Below are 20,324 nucleotides of genomic sequence, written 5' to 3'. Positions count from 1 at the left end.
ATAGAAATGCCATTAAATCGGGGGTCCATAGCATAATGCCTGTGAAACTGGGGGGGGGGGGGGGGGGGGCCATGAAATTAATAGGTTTCGGAATCGCTGCTAGAGCCGTAAAAATCCTCCCTTATCAGGGTCACTGGCATAATGTTTTCAAATGGGGGGGTCCGTGGCCTAATTAACCCATTTTGGGCGGGAACCCATTCTGGTGTTAGCATTATGTTATGCTTTAGCTATTGAAAAATAGCAGATCTACAAGCTCATAGCGCGCCACCGAGTGGCGCGCTACGAGCTTGTAGGTCTGCTATTTTTGAAAAGTCGAAGAACGACTGACATAGAAACATAGCTTTTTCAGAAAACTGTCAGGATGTAGAAGACATTTATTGAATCTGATCTCAGGTCAAAATGGGTTAATGTTGATTTGGAGGTACTCGACACGAAAACGTTCGGGAACCACTGCAATAAAGGCACACATTGTAGAGACGTACCGTAATCCGGTGGGTGGTCCCCCAGAAGAGCGGGCTGCCTCTGCCGCTTGTTGGGGTTGGCATTGGGATCTAAAAGCAAGCAGAAGATAACAAAAACTGCCACTCCCGCACTTACACTCCAAAAAGGTACGGGAAGTACACAAGAAGTACACACTACACAGGTCACTTCAAGCTATGGGACAACAAGGTTGTGACTGACATGCAAGAGCAGGGCAAGATTATTAAGTGCCAAGGCCGCAGGCTTTTCTTTTTAATTATCTTTGTATGAATGATGAACATAATGGAGATTTTTGTATATACATATCCTCCCTCCCCCCCCCCTGCCCCCATCTGTGTCATTTCAGATTTTTGTGTTGGCTATTTAGAAGTAGCAGATATACAAGCTCACAGGGCGTCACTGTGTGCTGGGCTGCGAGCTTGTACATCTATTTTTTGAAAAATCTTAATAAAGTTTAATCCATTTCGGGCGGGAACCCCTTTTGGTGTTAAGCATTTTGTTCTACTTTAGCTATTGAAAAACAGCAGATCTACAAGCTCGTAGTGTGGCACCGAGTGCCGCGCTACGAGCTTGTACGTCTGCCATTTTAGAAAAATCGTGAAAATGTAGTGCAAATCTTTGAATATATATATATATATATATATATATATATACAACAAATTTTCAGATGGGGGTCGGCGGCCAATTACATATATTTTTGGGAGTCCTTGACATGAAATTGTTTGAGAACGACTGACACAGAAACATAGGTTTTTCAGAATATTGTCTATTTAGAAGAATTTGTTTTAGAATCTAGTCTCTAGGTCTAAATGGGTTAAAAAAACTACAGACTTCAGAAGGCATTTGTAGAATGGGCCTTGGGTCTTAAGAACAGATTTCATCGTATAACCTCCCACATCTGTCATTCCCAACGGACTATTGAAAGAGGACGGGAAGCGACGACCGTACGGTGGACTCCATGTTGCTCCCTGGAAGGAAAGAAACATGCGCAGAGGGCTATATGCAGCCAACACTTCCGCGTTCAGCTTCCTTGGTCTCAATTGTTTCTTTCCTTCCAGGGAGCAACATAGAGTCCACCGTACGGTCTCCGCCTCCCGTCCTCTTTTAATAGTCCTTGGTCATTCCAAGGCAAACACGCACACACACACCTTGTGAATTGTTCCAATTGCCTTCAGCATCAGCATCTGTACAGGTACACATATCAAGTCCAAAATTAACATGGAAAAGCGCACACATGTTGGCGATAGTATGCATAAAACAATGCATTCCTTCTTTAACACCTAGATAATTACACATTGCAACAAAAAGTATATTATAAGATTGTAAAGAAATCAGCATGGACACTATTATGTACCACCTGGAAACAGTTTAAGCATGATTTTATTGACAAACGAGATGGAAATATTTGGGCTATGGACAATCCGAAAAGGAAAATTAACCCACATTGAACGTAGGCTTGTTATAGACATGTATAGAAATAATTTATACCGGTATTTATTTTTTATTTTTTAGTTTCCACAATTATAGTGGGACCAAGGAAACTAACAGCTGAGGTTACTGCGCCTATACAATTTTTTTCTTTTTACAAAAATTACATTATATTCAAATGCTTTGCGAGTGGCCTTTTATATCAGATAGATTGCATCAGTCTTTATTCATTCAAACTCCATACAGATACCTGCAATCTACGGTATCGTGCAGAACTCCAAATGAAGCAAATACTTATAGAAAAGAAAGAGTTGAAATATTCAAATACAATTTGTCAATTTCAAAAATACATACATAAAAAAGAAATCATGTCCAAAAGTGGGTGACCGTTAAGTATAGACAAACTGGATTTCTAAATACCCTGTGAGTCTCCAAAGAATCATTTACACGAATAATTAGAATAATTTACACTAATGGTAGTGGCCTATAATTCAACAAAAACGACCACGTCAATATTGGGTTAATTTTACCTTTGAGAAGTGGAGATAAAAACCACAAATTTCAAAAGTTCATTAAATAATATAATATAAGTTTCAAGCATCGCAGCTCACTGACATCCTGAGATACACTCCTTAGAAATAAGTGACAATGAAATAAAATCCAGGTCTGAAAATAAGAGTAAGTAAACAGCTTTACTGTTGTTTTTGTTGACCTTTCTCAAAATTATTCATTATAATTTCTCTATTAACATTAATTGAATCGGTTTTGCCTCAAAATCAGAAGCCAACTCTGTCACAGCAGTACGCAATATCAATGAGAAGGATTACAAAAAAAATTCCAGACCTGGCATCGTTACGGGCCATTATTATCGAAACCTTTCAAAAAGTATTATTATTTACACAAATAAGTTTGACACTTTTGTACATTGTATATACATTCATTCTCACCCAATCAGCTCATACTATTCAGCCATGTCTTTACTCTTTACATGTACTTACAGCACCAGCACACGGACCACAGTGGACACAGTGGGCAGCTCGTCTGCAAGGATGCTGGCCTGCCAACCTTGTGACTCTGGCCTCACAACTCAATCTTCCTTGTTTCCTTCCATCCTTTCCCCACCAGAGTAGTAAGTACATCCACACATCCATCCAAGCTAGGTGTCCGAGTTGCTGCCTGGTTGCTTTGGGGGTTTTTCTTTTTTTGGTATTTTGTACAGTTGTTGCAACAATAGGGCTCACTCACGGTCCAGCTTACGGTGTTCTGAGCAGAGCAAAGCAGGGGCATTTGCACCGGTTTGAGACTGTGGTGTGGTCTGGACGGTGGTCGGCCTGCCCACAGACACACTGAGCCAAACCTGCATCACACGGGATTCGTTAAAGGCATCACTATGGGCCAGTTGATATAAAGAGGGGAGGAAAAGAAATAAAACAACGTAGAAACAACACAAGAACAGCACAGAGAGAAGAGGAGGGGGGGGGGGGGGGATGGGGGGGGGGGGGTAGAGGGGAGGGGGAGGGGGGAATAGAGTACCAGAGTCCTGAAATGCAGAGAAAGCATTGGGAGAAGATGTTGTTTGGCTCTGTGCTTGTTATGCTTGACGGGTGTTTGATGCTTGTGTCTTCATGGGACCCCCCTGTGGTGCGTTGCTCTCCTCGTGTGAAAATGCCGATCACGCGTGATGCATCGCTTTTGTTTTTTTGTATAATAGCCGCCCGCCAGCCACTGGGGAAACTGAAAAGGCCCGTCTAGTGCTTGTAGCCCATTAAGTCATCTGGAATATTCTGCAATGGCGGTGGTGGTGGTGTGATGTCATGGCGATTCGGCTCTGTGTGTTGCCGACGTCTGTATTCAGCTCAAGGTGTGTTGGCGTGTGTTTCAGCGCAGGAGAAGGGAGAGTGATAGCAAAGGAAGCCCATACACCAAGGTCAAGAGATGAGCGTCTGCACGTCTGAGAGAAAACGAGTACTGCCTCAGTTATGTGGTGTCATCTGTCTCCGTGTGACGCTGTGTGTCATGTCATTCCTCTGTTGCGTCCTGTGGTGCTTGTGTATGGCGGTCAGATCCACAAAAGGGCGTGGGGAAGGTGTGGCCTTATAAACGCACCACACAACCTCCTTGCCCTCACCACACATAATGTGCTTAGTGAAACAAAACAAAAAAGAAAAAGGGTGAGTCTTCAGAGCTCTGGTGGAAGATGGCATGTGCTGTACTTGTACGAGGATGACGGGATGGTTATCAATCTATCAGATGAGCCTGCGGTGGTGGATATGCGGGTGGTGGGTGGGTGGGGGTGTCTGTCTGTTCACGTTGGCCATGGAAGTATTTCTGTCCCTCACAGTGTGATCAAACGTGGTGGCTACTTGTCCACCACACACAGTAAAAATGGATTCCCATGTCGTGGTGGTGGTGGTGGTGGTAGGGGTGATGGTGGAGTTGGGATAAGGAGGTACTGATAGTTGAGGTAGTGTGATTCCAAGTGTCTGTCTGTTGCCCCACTGTGTCCGATCGGATGTATACAGAATATTTTGTGGCTGTGGTTTTGCTGTGCTAGCTGTAGGAGTTGAGCCCTGTATACTATGTGCACAGTGAGGACACAAGGAGTACCCCTTTTCTCCTAAGGCAGCCGAAAACTGACAAATATACCTCTTGAAAGAGGCTTACGTTGTTACACACCTGCGTGAATCCTGTGGTGTATAGATTGGACTGTGGCCATGGTGAGTGCGCACAAGAGTAAAAATGTAATTTACATAAAAAGGCTCTCGAACTGAGATAAAGCAAACAATTACATTTTATTTGCCATACTAACAAAACACAGGACCTCTAATATTTAACCCATTTGTGTTTTAAACATTATGTTATAATTTAGCTATTGAAAAATAGCAGATCTACAAGCTCATAGCCTACGAGCTTGTAGGTCTGCTATTTTTGAAAAATCGTAAAAATGTGGCGCAAATCTTTTAATATATATTATTTCAAAGTGAATGTTTTTAACTCAGGTCTAAATGGGTTAATTAGTGGGCCAACTGAAAGGCTACCACACCAATGTTATCTATCTGCACTTCATTTTGTACATAATTTCAGTCTATTTTCCCATCAGGCTTTTTGCACATTATGAAGAAACAGTATGGTACCAGCAGCACAGTGCAAGTTCTCTTCCATCACAATGTGACAAAATGCCTGGCAACGTATCTGTAATTTAATTAGCGACGCACTGATTTAAGGGAGTATTTAAGCTCCTGGAATTAAATGTCAGCTGGAAGGACACATCCCTGCCCACTTCAATTACGCGGACATCCCGTGTCATGTCACATCTCTAGCTGAAACTACAGTAGCATCAACTTGCACGGCACGCAGAAACTATATCAGTACTCGTAGAGTGCGTGCATTGACCCATTTGTTTATCCCATAACAATTACAAAACTAACTGAAAACATCAGACAGCATTAAATCTCATATAGCGTATTTCAGCTCTACATTTGATTGGTAGGCCTCAAAACAATTAATGTAATATAGAGATGAGTACATTTTAATGTCAAAGGTGCTTCCATTGTGTGTGTGTGTGTGTGTGTGTGTGTGTGTGCGTGTTTATACACCGAACACAAACAGCCCTGTGGTGATTGATCGTTAACTACAGTAAATATGAGGAAATCTCCAATATGTTTTGCATTTGAAAGACGATACCAAACAGTGTGATACTCCTCTGGGGTGTATTCAATTATGGAGGACTGTGGTGATGTGCAACTGGCATGCGCTACTACAGGGACTGTGGGGGCATTATACGTGAAGGATTCGTGAGAGACTGCAGCATGTGCTTACTGTGGCAGGTGCATTACAAAGTTGAAAACTTTAACATGCATGACCTTGCATCAAATAAAATAAAATAAAAATAAAAATCGGCTGCCGGTGAGGTTGCTCCTCGTGCCCTTACTTTGTGGCAAGAGAAATAATGCATGAAGAGAGTGAAGGCATCGCTGGAGCGCTGCCACTGAACACCAGCAGGAATGAACAACACGGTGGTGAACGGTTCAAAGGAATCATTCAGCGGTGTTCAAAGGCAACGCCCCAGGAGGCAGGAGTACCCTAGCCATCCCGTATTGTGGCATGAGAGGAGAGGAGGAAGAAAAAAAGTGGAGGGGAAGGGGTAAAGACTGTATATTACCATTGCCGCTCAGGTTGGGGTTTGTGTAGTCCCATGTGTCTTGGTCGTTCTTGAACACATTGAGGCGTGCTGGCTGTGGAGAGGAGAGGAACATAGAAAAAAAAATGAGGACTACATATACCTTATTTATGAATATCTTTCGGGTGGAAACCAAACTGTCCAAATTGGTTAATTTTTCCCAAGAATTGGAAAAAAAACGACCCGTTTCAATGGATTCCATGTAGTGAATTTTGGCCTGAATATAAGACTACATTTGTTTCCAATGGAAACGTGATCGTAGTCGGGGACTAGACTATTTGACATTAAATGTTCATTTTCTACAAATGAGTGGATGGAGGTCGTCGTCTTATAATATTCGGAGCAATAGAGAGTATGCGCGTGACATCATCATCAAACCCGGAAGTTATGCAGGAACGCCTACTGAGTGGCAAAAAACTACTTTCTGGCCTTGATAGCCCATACATCCACACAGAAGTCATATCTGATTGCATTAAACAATGTTAAACTCACTTTGCCTGTTGCTTTGCCACTCGACGTGCCATTCACTTTAAGCATGCGCATACCCTCTATACGGTACTTTAGTCATAAGCCCTTGATAGTATTTTTTATTGATTAAATATTTCTAAAACACACAAAACACCACTTTCACTTTTTTTCGTTTTACGATGCCAAATCATTCCTCCCCATACACATTTCTTGTGTATGGCCCAAAGAAGTGGTCCAATAGTGTTCATATAGATGCTCGAAAAAACCGGATGCCGAGAAACCCAAGGCTTCACGGTAGTGGTCAGCTACTTTACCACGGCACCACCCAAACCACTGTTCACTTTTAAAAGCAGATCTTGTAGAATGTGGATTGACAAATTGCTACTTTTGTGTGACACTGTAGTAAGTATGGCGAAAGTAGGGCATTCATTTACATAAAATAACAAAATAACTAAAATCTTTGCTTCTGGGGGGGTCCCTGGAACAACATATTTTCAGATTGGGGTCGGGAGGCCTATTACATATCATTTGTGGGGTGCTTGACATGAAATAGTTTGAGAACATGGGATTGGAAACATGGGATTTTCTGAAAACTGTCATGATTTAGAAGACTGGAATCGAACTTAACCCATTTTGGGCGGGAACCCCTTTTGGTGTTTTAAACATTATGTTATAATTTAGCTACTGAAAAATAGCAGATCTACAAGCTCATAGCGCGCCACCGAGTGGCGCGCTACGAGCTTGTAGGTCTGCTATTTTTGAAAAATCATGAAAATATTTATTTCAGAAAAAAATATTTTTTTTATTTCGAGGTCATGCCTAAATGGCTTAATGGGATTAAATGGGTTAGTAAGCAAGACAGGCCTTAGTGTGGCTTTAGGCGCTACCTCACCTTGGCATATTCAATCTTCAGTGTGCAACAGCCAGAGTAGATGTCGGCCCCGTTTAGAGAGGCTTTGGCCCTCTGGGCACTTTGGACCGAGTCAAATGTGAGGCAACAGTAGGTCAAGGATTGATGCTAATCACATCATGGTCAGAACTGACATGTCAAATATAAGGCTCTGCTTTAGGAGACTGAATGAAAGAAACACGTCGACAGCAAATGTTGTGTATATCAGATACAGGTTACAACATGCACGAATAGAAAAATAAGAAAGTGGCGGCTGTAGGAGATATTTGTACATTCAGAATGAGTAAATGTTATGTCAACATAAATTATCCTTTAGTCTCAGGACGAGAGAAAAATACTGTACTGTACAAGCCCTCCTCCCTGGCCTGGGTGTGTCTGTGTCTTAGGCTGTGCAACAGTGACACTTGGTGGTGAACAAACGCTATAACGCTATTTCCGTGCTCGGACCCAGGGACAGACCCAGCCACACACATAGCCGCCTATAGGAGTGGTTGCACCACTCAATAGGAGTTCTTAAAGAGTACATTATGAACCATGTGTGGGTGTATTGTTGAAAATGAATAAAATCCGCACATCCAGTCGAGTAAGAGTCTTTGTTTAATGATCATAGTGCTCCGCATCAGCAGTCATACCAGACAGACAAACGCGTTTCGGCGCTCAGGCCTTCGTCAGTGTCAAAGAAATAAAAAAATAAAAATGTGTCTGTCTGGTATGACTGCTGCTGCGGAGCACTATGATCATTAAACAAAGACGCTTACTCGACTGGATGTGCGGATTTTATTCATTTTCTATATGTTCATTTTGAATCTGCACCCAGCACACGCCTGAAACTATATGAAACTGTCTGAGTAGAGCGGGCCTTTTCCCTTGGGTGTATTGTGCCATGTTTGTTGTGATGTGTTTTATGTGGAATATTGGGCCTACTATTTATTTTTGTATGTATAGTACTTCTCCTGTAACTACAGTGCTACGGTGATAGTATAGCATTTGTATGTCGACGCATTGTCGATATGGGTGTTTCACATAAAATATAAGTACGTCATTATATAATGTATGCCCTGAAATCCTGAATAAAAAAAAAGAAGAGGGAAAAAAGATTACATTCATGTGAAAAGAAATAAAATTTTGCAAGGAACACTTTGTTTCTAAACACTGATAAAGCAAGAAAGCTGTAAATGAGTTACGACACTGTGCTCTGCAAAGGATATTCCACCATGGACTGAACGCCGTTCTTCCTAAAGATGACGATCCTCTGCACAGGGCCACAGTTGTTGGCGATGGTGTAGAGCACATCCTGTTGAAGCATATAGCAATCACATATTTAGTCAAAGGCATTTCAGTTATTATAAACAGGTAGAGGTTTGTGTTCTAAACCAGCGGTTCCCAACCTTTTCATACTGAACTACCCCCTCAGAAAATACCACCATAATAATAACTGATGTTAACACTCCCAACGCGGATCGCGTATCAATACGTTATCAATTAATCAAACGTCGGGTGCGGATCACGTATCAATACGTTTCAATCACTTTTTTATAGCATACTTTCATTCATCTTTTTACCCACCCGGACAATGAAGAACCATCGCCCTATCATTGCTGCTTATTCCCGCTCACGTGATCAGAAAAAAAAACAAAAAAAAAAAAAACCCCTCCCCTCCTGAAAACAGGAGGGCGGGCCGCTTTACGTGTAGAAGCCAGTGTAAGCGCCCATGCCGATGTGTGAAAACCTCGCCTCACCAGGCTTTCCACCTCGGCTCGGACATTTGCAACACACATGGACAGATGCATGTTTCCTTCTTCATACTGTAGCGACCAAACGATCCCCGAGCCTACAATACTACTAACTAACCACAGTATCGAGGGGCCCGCTACGACAAGACAGTGTTCCGTTGGTGGATCACGTATCGCCATGCAGAGCCGTCATAATCGGAGATCGCTCAGACGTGTGATTGTAACGCTTTTTTATTCATTATAATTGTAGTGATAAGACCGCAATGAACGCGTCGGGGACGTAATCGACCCGGGTGTAATGTATAACGAACTTTTCCGCGACCTAAACCGTGGTGTTGTCATCTGTGGAAGTCATTTTTTCCTTCTCGTCGACATCACAGCCGGGTGACGCTTTTTCCCCCCTCCATCGCCCCCAAGCTGCATGCCCATAGCCTGGCTTGGCCAGCCTCATAGCGGGGATTCACTGAAGATTCTTCCCCGGAGGAAACATCAGTGAACCCTCGCTATGAGTCTGGCCGTGCCAGGCTAGCATGCCCAGGCATGTTCCCCTACACTAGCTTGAAAAACAAAATCAGCGGATGACAACGCGTCTCACCGTTATACTATAGTTCTGAACCGAACGGTGGAATGGGACTTTTTATAGCCGTACGGATCAAGACTTTTGCTGCCCAATGTGCCCATGACCCCCCCCCCCCCCCCCCCAATGTTACTGCGATCAAAACAATGAAAGCAGTGAGATAGATTAGGCGAGGCGGCAATCATCATCAAAAAGAAAGCATAGTTATGAAGGTTTATAGTCAGACATTGACAGGCAGATATAACAATAAACACAATAAATATGCTATACATCCTATACATCGAATGAAAGCCCTGAATGTGTACTTTTACGAGGAAAAGAGTAAACATTGATCCCATGTACAGTTTGTCATAAATTGGATACTGGGTGGATGCACATTGCGCCCACCAGATATAACTGCAGAGAAGACATGGACCCGAACTCAATATTCACAAAATAAGGCCTATAGCGACATATAAATACTATATACCGTATGAAACAGAAGACTCTCTGCTTTCATAAGAAAAAAACTTCTACTGTAGTAATAATAAAAATCACACCCATGTGAAGTGAGTGGTGCAACTCTGCACCACTCACTTCACATGGGTGTGATTTTTATTATTACTACAGTAGAAGTTTTTTTCTTATGAAAGCAGAGAGTCTTCTGTTTCATACGGTATATAGTATTTATATGTCGCTATAGGCCTTATTTTGTGAATATTGAGGAGTTCACGTCCATGTCTTCTCTGAAGTTATCTGGTGGGCACAAGCTGCATTCAATAACCAATTACTGTCTAACTGTACATGGGATCAATGTTTACTCTTTTCCTCGTAAAAGTACACATTCAGGGCTTTCATTCGGTGTATAGGATGTATAGGATATTTATTGGGTTCAATTTTATATCTGCCTGTCAATGTCTCTGACTTTAAACCATCCATAACTCTGCTCGCTGTTCAAGATAACCACTTCCAGGCAAATGCAGGTGTTGCAAAAAGGTCAATATCTCCAGAATGGAACATGGTAAAATCAAAATGTATTTTTTTAATTGAAGTGGACAAGTTCAGCTTTCTTTTGATGTAGGCGTGTGATTCTCGCTATAAGAGAACATTTTACTGTGGGCCCCCGAACAAGGCCTTTGTGCAATGTTAAATGGCAGCAACATCCAAATAGGCCTGTTGAGATCTTCCAGCAATCAAAGTGTTAAAATACAGGAGACCCTTTGTGTTCCATTCCTATAAGCCAATAATGCTGCTGCTGCTCTGACAAAACTCTGTCTAATCACTAATCAGCCCAACTGATGATATTTCTAATGTGATTAATCCGTTCTCAAATCTTCTATTAACGGCTAGGTGTGATGTCATGCTCATTTCAGCACGGCTCTCCAGACGTGCTGAAATGGGTGCAGTACTTAGTTTAGACAGTACTTGGTTTAGACTAGTCATTGGTTAGACCAGTCATTAGTCCTACAACTACAACCCATCACAAATCCTCACCCTAAAACCTAACCTCCCACGGGGCAGCACACCTAAACCTAACCTTAAGGGGTGCATACTTAGTTTAGACTAGTCATTGGTTAAGGTTAGGTTTAGGTGTGCTGCCCTCCATGGGAGAACCCATGACTAACCAATGACTAGTCTAAACTAAGTATGCACCACACATAATGGATGGTATTTTTATAGCACTGTTTCATGCACTACATGCCTACTCAAAGCAGCGCTTTACAATGGTCCATTCATTCATTCATACATTGGGAGGTGAAGCCTGAAGCGCTGGAATGTCAGCATAGCAGCGACGCCCAGTGACATCTCAGCCCTGTCAGTCAGTGATGTCAGAGCAGCGACGCCCAGTGACATCTCAGCCCTGTCAGTCAGTGATGTCAGAGCAGCGACGCCCAGTGACATCTCAGCCCTGTCAGTCAGTGATGTCAGAGCAGCGACGCCCAGTGACATCTCAGCCCTGTCAGTCAGTGATGTCAGAGTTTATGACACCTAGAGTAACTCCAGGACACACAGCGAGGAAGAGGAGCGCTCGCTTTGGTTCACTAAACATCCCATTTTGGTCACACCATGACTTGTACCCGTACAAATGCTCCCAATTTATCTTTTGGGGTTGCACAGATTACATTTCGGACGCATTTGCAAAACAAAAAGGACCACAAAGTATTCCAAGTATGAAATTTGCTCTTTTGAGCAATGGTTTACATATCCAAATAAGGCAAAGACAAAGACAAATAGTTACCATTCAGATAAATGTTCATTTTGTGTACACATGCATGTTTCAGTTAGGTATGTGGGTCATGACTGTATTTCAGCCCTCAGGCTACTAGACGTTAACTAAACAGACAATGATGTTGGCTAACCAGTTGCAAAACTATCCGTTATTCCAAATATCTGGTTATCATGCCGGTATTCGGAGAACTCGCCAGTTTACCGACTCGATTTAGTGCATTTTAGTTTTACTTCACCTTCATTTAAATGGCATTGAAGAGAGAGAGAGAGAGAGGATAGTTGTTTAGAGTTAACACTAGAGAAAGTAGGAATGCTAAAAACACCAAAGTACCGAATATATCATTGGTATTCACATACTAACCTTTTTATCGTCATCTAGCTAACCATTTCATTGCACAAAATAACTTGATCACTTTGATCAAACTACTGCAATGAAATCTTTTAGCCGTTTAGTACACAGTACGTCTTTAGTGAATTGGTCTATTTCTTTGTGGTCGTTACCGTGGTGATGGGATAGATGGGGTTCATGATGGTCAGCAGCAGCACGTTGTTGACACTGCGCGTGTCGTCCGGGTCTCCTGGCCGGGAGATCTTCTGGCTGGTGGAGTAGTTGATGAAGGCGGGGTGGCCCGCGATGTACACCTGGTTCTCTGACGCGTAGGTGACGGCGTTGCACGATCCACTCATGTCCTCGTACTCCACCAGGGCCTGGCGCTTCTTGGGCATCATGACCACATAGCTAGTAAAGTAAAACACATGTCATGCGTCGCACAGTAACAAACGATTAACCAACTTCTCTTTGGGGTTTTTTTACATTATGAAAACAATAGTCAATCTACTAGCTCATTAATCGTGCGCCAACATCTAAATTAAAATCCGTTAGCTTCATTTAATACCTTAGAAGTAGATCACATGCTAACTTAAAGAACACACATACATACATACATACATATAAAGGTGCGTTCAGACTTGAATTTAAATATTCGCCTCTGTTCTTCCCGTCTGTGCGCCAGGTCGCGCCGCGCCCATTTGCGGCGCTCGTGCAACTTCTCGTCTTTGCATTGACTTTGTATGTAATCGCGTCACTCTAACCATCCAAGTCTGAACGCACCTTATCATAACTATCTGAGCAGCTATCAGATAGCAGCTGATGAACCTGAAAACAATTTTCCCCACTGCAAAAAAAAATAAAAATCATAAAACATGGAGCATCCAAGTGTATATTTGACGGCAGGCATCCACCAAGAGACTGATAGACCCATTTTGGGCGGGAACCCCTTTTGGTGTTAGCATTATGTTATGCTTTAGCTATTGAAAAATGAAAAAATAGCAGACCTACAAGCTCGTAGCGCGCGCTATGAGCTTGTAGATCTGCTATTTTTTTTAAATCGACTGACATAGAAACATAGCTTTTTCAGAAAACTGTCAGGATGTAGAAGACATTTTTAGAATCTGATCTCAGGTCAAAATGACATGGGTTAAGATCTACAAATGTTACACAATCGATACAACTGAAAACTATCATTCTGGCTATGTGTCGGATAGTGCAGTGGTCCTCCTAAACCTTTTCATGTCAAAGACCCCCAAAATGGCACTAATTTGCCCCGCGGACCCCCCATTTGAAAATATATGCCAGGAACCTCCATAAGAGAAGATGTTTAGGGCTCTAGCAGTGATTCTCAACCATTTCCGTTTGAAGGACCCACACGGTTTGACATGAATTATTAGGCTACAGTCCCCCATTTAATGGCATGTCTATCTCTGAGACCCTCAATTTATATTATAAAAATCAATGTTAATTGTGGTTCCATTTGTACACTCTCAGAGTTACAGACAGACCGGGCCACAAGGGTCCATTTAGCTGCAGCCTGGGGACCCCCTGGAACTCCCTCGAGGACCCCTGGGCTGGGGGTCCCCGGCCAGACCCCACTTTAATTGGAACCACTGGGACAGTAGTGTAAAATGGGTGGTGGGTACTGGGTGTACCAACCTGATCGCTCCGAACTCCTGCAGGGCCTCCGCCAGGTCAGCCTCCATGATGCCGTCCACCAGGCCGCGGATGTGCACCACGGGCGAGGGTTGAGTCTTGTGGGGGTCGTCATTATAAGCGTCCTTTAATTTAAATTAAACCCAAACCAACACGTCGTCAGCCTCACATGAAGAAGAAGAAGCACACAAAAAAAGCACCAACTAGCTTCTAGCTAGCGCAATGTAAGTTAACCTAGATGGTGTGATTGCTGCAGCATTTAGCTACCAGACCTAGCTATAGCCAGCCCCCACGGCCGGTGTATTAGCACATCAAGCTATATTTGATGATCGTTTATTATAGGAATATAATTATAAAAAAGGCTGTGTATTTGCACGACTAAAGTAACAGAGCCTTTAGCCATCAAGTGGAATGCAATAGCCCTGACAATACTTTTGATTTACAGCTAAATGAAACACGATGAGGCTAAATTATATAGCTCTTCTTTTTGGTCAACTTGCTAACATTAACACACACACCCAACTGTCTGTAATATCATGCCTCCTTGCACTGTAGTACAGTTGAGCGTCACAACAAATAGCTTACATTCACAGACAAAAATACATAAATACTGGCTTAATGATTTACTTCCAAGTAATAGAAAAACACATTAATAACCCACCGCTGTCCCGTCCTCACTGGTCTTCTGTCTCTTGGTCGCCCTGCCTCCCTCTCCGTAGTAGCGGCCCGCGGTAGCAGCCATGTTGTTGACTTGTGTGTCCGGTAGGTAGCAGCGCCAAGGCTAGACTGTCTGTCTGCTCTGCGACGCAAAATGCCGAGAGGAACCGTGCACTGTACAGTCTACCGGTGTTGCCAGGTTGGGTGAGAGAAATGAGCAACCGGGTCTAGTGAGTGATTGATTGATTGATTGATTGATTGATTGATTGAACAAGGTGGACCCTCTTGTAAACAAGTGTAATGCTTAATTGGGTCGTCCACTCACAGTTAACAGTCTTTGTATTGAGTTTGTGCTTGAAATGTAGTACTGTAATTCTGCAAACTGTTAATAAATATTTCAATCAATCAATCAAAAAGATTGAAAATGTTATTAACACTGGCAAGTGCTTCCCAAACTTTTTCACGTCAATGACCTCATCATTATAGCCCGCGGACCACCCATTAGAAAATATATGCCAGCAGCCAGGCAGGGACCCCCATAATAAGAGAAGATTTTTACAGCTCTAGCAGTGATTTTCAGCTATTTTCATTTCAAGGACCCCCAGTTTGACATGCATTAGTCTACGGACTCCCATTTAATTAATGGCATTTCCGACTCTGAGACTCCCAATTTATATTGTAAAATCAATGTTAATATAACGGGTCCATTTGGTTCCATTCATACACTCTCAGAGTTACAGACCCATAAGGGTCCATTTGGTTCCAAACTATTATTTAGCTGGGGACCCCCTGGAGCGCTCAAGGACCCCTAGGGGTCCCCGGACGCCGGACGCCACCATGGGGACCACTGATTAACAGTATGCAGTAAAACAAAATAATCTTGGGAAAGAAATGTGACAAAATGTGGAATATTTGAAATATTAATCCACAGATGAATGTGGAGGTCCTTGGATGGAAATGTGTGAAAACAAGAAACAAGCCCAAAAAAATAAACTGAAAAAGCCCAAACAGAAAAAGCCCAAAGTCGCTTATTATAAGCAGACATGGCAACACAGCATTCTACTACACCAGAACCTCACGTCACCAGGCCTACCTAGAAATTGATTTATTGGAGATTCTGTAGGCCAGGGGTGCCCACACATTACAATTACAATTTACAATTTACAATTTACAATTTAGGCATTTAGCAGACGCTCTTAATCCAGAGCGATTTACATTAGGCAGGAACAAAAGTATGGGAATACATCACATATATAAAATGCATTTATCAAGAAACATGCGTAAGCTAAGAACGTAACTAGAACATATCTATATAATGACACTATACATATTAACTATACATATATACTATACTATGCTATACATATGTAGGCTACTATGATGTGCTATGACTATATACAATGCAATTATTGTGCTGTCTACATGACATGCTATAAGTCTGTTTCAAATGCTATCTAAGTCACATTTATGACTACTTTCAAAATGACCAGCTCAACAAGATCTACCCACTGAAAAAATAAGTGTACCATTGCTGAAAATAGTTTAAATATATAATGTACCTGGGGGGGCTTTGGAATAGGGAGAAATAGGGGAAATTATGACAGGCAGTTTCTGCTGTCAAAATATGTCCCCCCTATTTAACTTAAACACCCAATGCATTCTCAATGGCAATAGCACAAACTTTGCCATGCTACTAGTAGTACTAGTCCTACATACTTACACCTAGAAACCTCATTCAAACCTATTTAGGTTCATCTTACGGTGGACATGTTTGCCTGAAAAGAAATCTTTGAAATGTTTCATAGTTTTAGAAATAGTGCTTTCAAATTTGAGAAATTCACAATGGGGCTCAATGGCACGCACTTTTTATAATTCAGCTTACTGTGGAGACACATGCTGGAACTTTTTACTTTGAAATGATTTGTAGTTTCGGAGTTATTTAACTTAAACGCCCAATGCATTCTCAATGGCAATAGCACAAACTTTGGCATGCTACTAGTCCTACATACTTACACCTAGAAACCCCATTCAAATCTATTTAGGTTCATCTTACGGTGGACATGTTTGCCTGAAAAGACATCTTTGAAATGTTTCATAGTTTTAGAAATATAGTGCTTTCAAATTTGAGAAATGTATAATGGGGCTCAATGGCAGCTCTATGGCACGTCAAAAAAGCACTTTCACCTAGAAACTCCATTCACACATTTTATAATTCAGCTTACTGTGGAGACACATGCTGGAACTTTTTACTTTGAAATGATTTGTAGTTTTGGAGTTATTTAACTTAAACGCCCAATGCATTCTCAATGGCAATTACACAAACTTTGGCATGCTACTTGTCCTATATATACTTACACCTAGAAACCCCATTCAAACCTATTTAGGTTCATCTTACGGTGGACATTGCCTGAAAAGAAATCTTTGAAATGTTTCATAGTTTTAGAAATATATAGTGCAAGGACACTTCGACACCAACTCTGGGGGAGCCCGGGTTCGAACTGGCAACCTTGCAGTTACCATCCAGCCACTCTACCCCCTGAGCCACCGCCGCCCTGTTTTGGTTTGGTTTTACTATAGTTTATGACAGAATGGAGAGAGAAAGCTAAATTAATTGACAAAGTACATTTGGAATTTGTCACCCATCCTACACACCCTATCCAGGGGTGCCCACACTTTTTGACTGCACTTGGAATGGGAAATAGAGGGGGAGAAATGTTTTTTCTTTTTTTTATTGTTTTTTTTCTTCAATATATTTAAATGAAATACTCTTTAGGGGCATGTCATGTGATCTACCTGCACAGCCTTTGCGATCTACCTTTTGGGCACCCCTGCTGTAGGCTATACGTTTTGATCGTATTGTTCCACATTTTGTTTTGGCAATGTATGTAAATGTTTAATCATGCCAATAAAGCCATTATTGAATTGAATTGAATTGAATTGAATTGAATTGAATTGAATTGAATTGAATTGAATTGAATTGAATTGAATTGAAACCTGACTTTCATTACGAACTCCGTATCCGGTTATTTGCGCATGCACACAGCTGCCTGTGACACACACACACACACACACACACACACACACACACACACACACACACACACACACACACACACACACACAGACACACAGCCCTTTAAAATAGCTGCTGAACTATATGATGCACCTTTTACCTTGTAGGCTACTTTGTTTTTTGTAAAATGTATGTATGTTTTCATGCTTTGTCTCGTAATGTACCGGCAGTGTGTCTGTTTTGTTCCATTGAACACCAATGTCTGTCCCTGTGTATGCGTGTGTGTGTGTGTGTATGTCTGTTTAGTATACCAACAGGTGACAAAGTGGCACTGTTGAGCTTCACACTGTGCACAGGTGCATGATGGGAAGTTGAGTTTTTAGAAGCCATTACGTGATTTTGGGTGTGACAGTACAGTACAGTAGAGGGACCCCTTGGGGACCCCCACACGGTAACTGTAATTTCTCAACCGTTTCGGACGCGGGATGGCTCGCCGGAACCGTGCCGGCACCCTGGCCGTGTTCTTGTGGGTCTGGAAGTTCCAGAGACCCCCCGGGGACCCCCACAAGGAGTTGCACCACTCACTTCACACGGGTGTGATTTTATGTTTTGTGTGCGGACTATGGATAAAATTTGGTATCTTTGCTAATTCCGGTGTATTTACATTACATTTGGTTGTAGGCCTAATGGCCATGAATATGCTTGTCCCGTCGAAATAAACAAATAAAGTAAAGTAAAAATGACAGGCTGTGAAAGTTCATATAACTATTCCCAACATTCTGTAAACGTCTTGGCGCTGGCTGTTGCTTTTGGTAGTAATTGGTAAAGTACAATGAAGAAACTTGACAAAACATGTAGTTTGAATGAGTGTTTTAATTTGAAATTGATAACTCAAAAAAGTTTACATAAGGAATGGATCATCATCAATATGCCATAACTGTTGCAAAACTCTTTTTCAGGTGTAATAATAGGGGAGTGATTGGACTTCAAGTTTCGCTGCAGCTCTATTTAGATTGGAAGTGTTAAGGGCCTTGCAAACGGGGAGCGAGGAACGCACACGTTGTTGCCTGGATCAACGAGAGGTCTGCTACAGGTCTGGATCAACGACAGGTCTGCTACAGGTCTGGATCAACGAGAGGTCTGCTACAGGTCTGGATCAACGACAGGTCTGCTACAGGTCTGGATCAACGACAGGTCTGCTACAGGTCTGGATCAACGACAGGTCTGCTACAGGTCTGGATCAACGACAGGTCTGCTACAGGTCTGGATCAACGAGAGGTCTGCTACAGGTCTGGATCAACGAGAGGTCTGCTACAGGTCTGGATCAACGAGAGGTCTGCTACAGGTCTGGATCAACGACAGGTCTGCTACAGGTCTGGATCAACGACAGGTCTGCTACAGGTCTGGATCAACGACAGGTCTGCTACAGGTCTGGATCAACGAGAGGTCTGCTACAGGTCTGGATCAACGACAGGTCTGCTACAGGTCTGGATCAACGACAGGTCTGGATCAACGACAGGTCTGCTACAGGTCTGGATCAACGACGGGTCTGCTACAGGTCTGGATCAACGACGGGTCTGCTACAGGTCTGGATCAACGACAGGTCTGCTACAGGTCTGGATCAACGACAGGTCTGCTACAGGTCTGGATCAACGACAGGTCTGCTACAGGTCTGGATCAACGACAGGTCTGCTACAGGTCTGGATCAACGACAGGTCTGCTACAGGTCTGGATCAACGACAGGTCTGCTACAGGTCTGGATCAACGACGGGTCTGCTACAGGTCTGGATCAACGACGGGTCTGCTACAGGTCTGGATCAACGACGGGTCTGCTACAGGTCTGGATCAACGACGGGTCTGCTACAGGTCTGGATCAACGACAGGTCTGCTACAGGTCTGGATCAACGACAGGTCTGCTACAGGTCTGGATCAACGACAGGTCTGCTACAGGTCTGGATCAACGACAGGTCTGCTACAGGTCTGGATCAACGACAGGTCTGCTACAGGTCTGGATCAACGACAGGTCTGCTACAGGTCTGGATCAACGACAGGTCTGCTACAGGTCTGGATCAACGACAGGTCTGCTACAGGTCTGGATCAACGACAGGTCTGCTACAGGTCTGGATCAACGACAGGTCTGCTACAGGTCTGCTCAAGAGGGGCGCGACAACGCAAGCGTAAAAAAGAAGCGAAACCGAATCCAGGTCGGGTGAGTCGCGGGCGTGTGCACGAAACGAGCACGCGAGCGACAAATTCACGGGACCGCGCTCACGTAAATACGCTTGCGTTGTCGCACCGCGACTTCTCCGAGCAAAAACGCAGGTCTCATTGAAAATGAACTATAGTAGTAAGAGAAATCTATGAAAATATGGGAACTAAATCGTTACCAAGAAATTTCTTCACCAATGTGTTTCTAAAGGTGTCTAATAACATGTACTAAAAGTTTGAAATTCAACTCCCGTGGGAAATTGAGTTATTAGCATAATATGTGACCATACCCATAACATCCTATATAAGGCAAATTTCATCATTCTTTAAGTAGCATGTGACATATGAAACTAGGGGGTTTTCATGATTCTGAATCCATTCCAAGCATTAGTTTTGCACAAAAAACACTCCTTGGGAGGAAAACGGCCTCACAAACGTGATGAGGTCAGTACATTTGGTCAAGTGGATATGGCCT

General features: G+C 42.8%; 1 protein-coding gene across 1 annotated transcript in view; it reads right to left on the bottom strand.

Annotated features, from left to right (window-relative positions):
• LOC306928699 (heterogeneous nuclear ribonucleoprotein L-like) overlaps positions 1-14,814 on the bottom strand; it is a 32,176-nt gene extending 17,362 nt beyond the window's left edge. Inside the window, exons 1-7 of the mRNA XM_079508969.1 lie at positions 14,633-14,814; positions 13,975-14,096; positions 12,486-12,723; positions 8,675-8,760; positions 7,449-7,545; positions 6,071-6,143; positions 483-551 (exon numbers count right to left, since the gene is read on the bottom strand). Coding sequence (XP_079365095.1) covers positions 483-551; positions 6,071-6,143; positions 7,449-7,545; positions 8,675-8,760; positions 12,486-12,723; positions 13,975-14,096; positions 14,633-14,713 — 766 coding nt within the window. The 5' untranslated portion in view covers positions 14,714-14,814. The remainder of the gene's footprint in view (positions 1-482; positions 552-6,070; positions 6,144-7,448; positions 7,546-8,674; positions 8,761-12,485; positions 12,724-13,974; positions 14,097-14,632) is intronic.
• Positions 14,815-20,324: the final 5,510 nt, after the last annotated feature.

Source organism: Electrona antarctica (assembly GCF_951216825.1).
Source record: "Electrona antarctica genome assembly, chromosome: 8".
Classification (NCBI taxonomy): Eukaryota; Metazoa; Chordata; class Actinopteri; order Myctophiformes; family Myctophidae; genus Electrona; species Electrona antarctica.
Note: the sequence above shows the minus strand (reverse complement) of the source record. Positions and strands in the feature narration are given on the sequence as shown.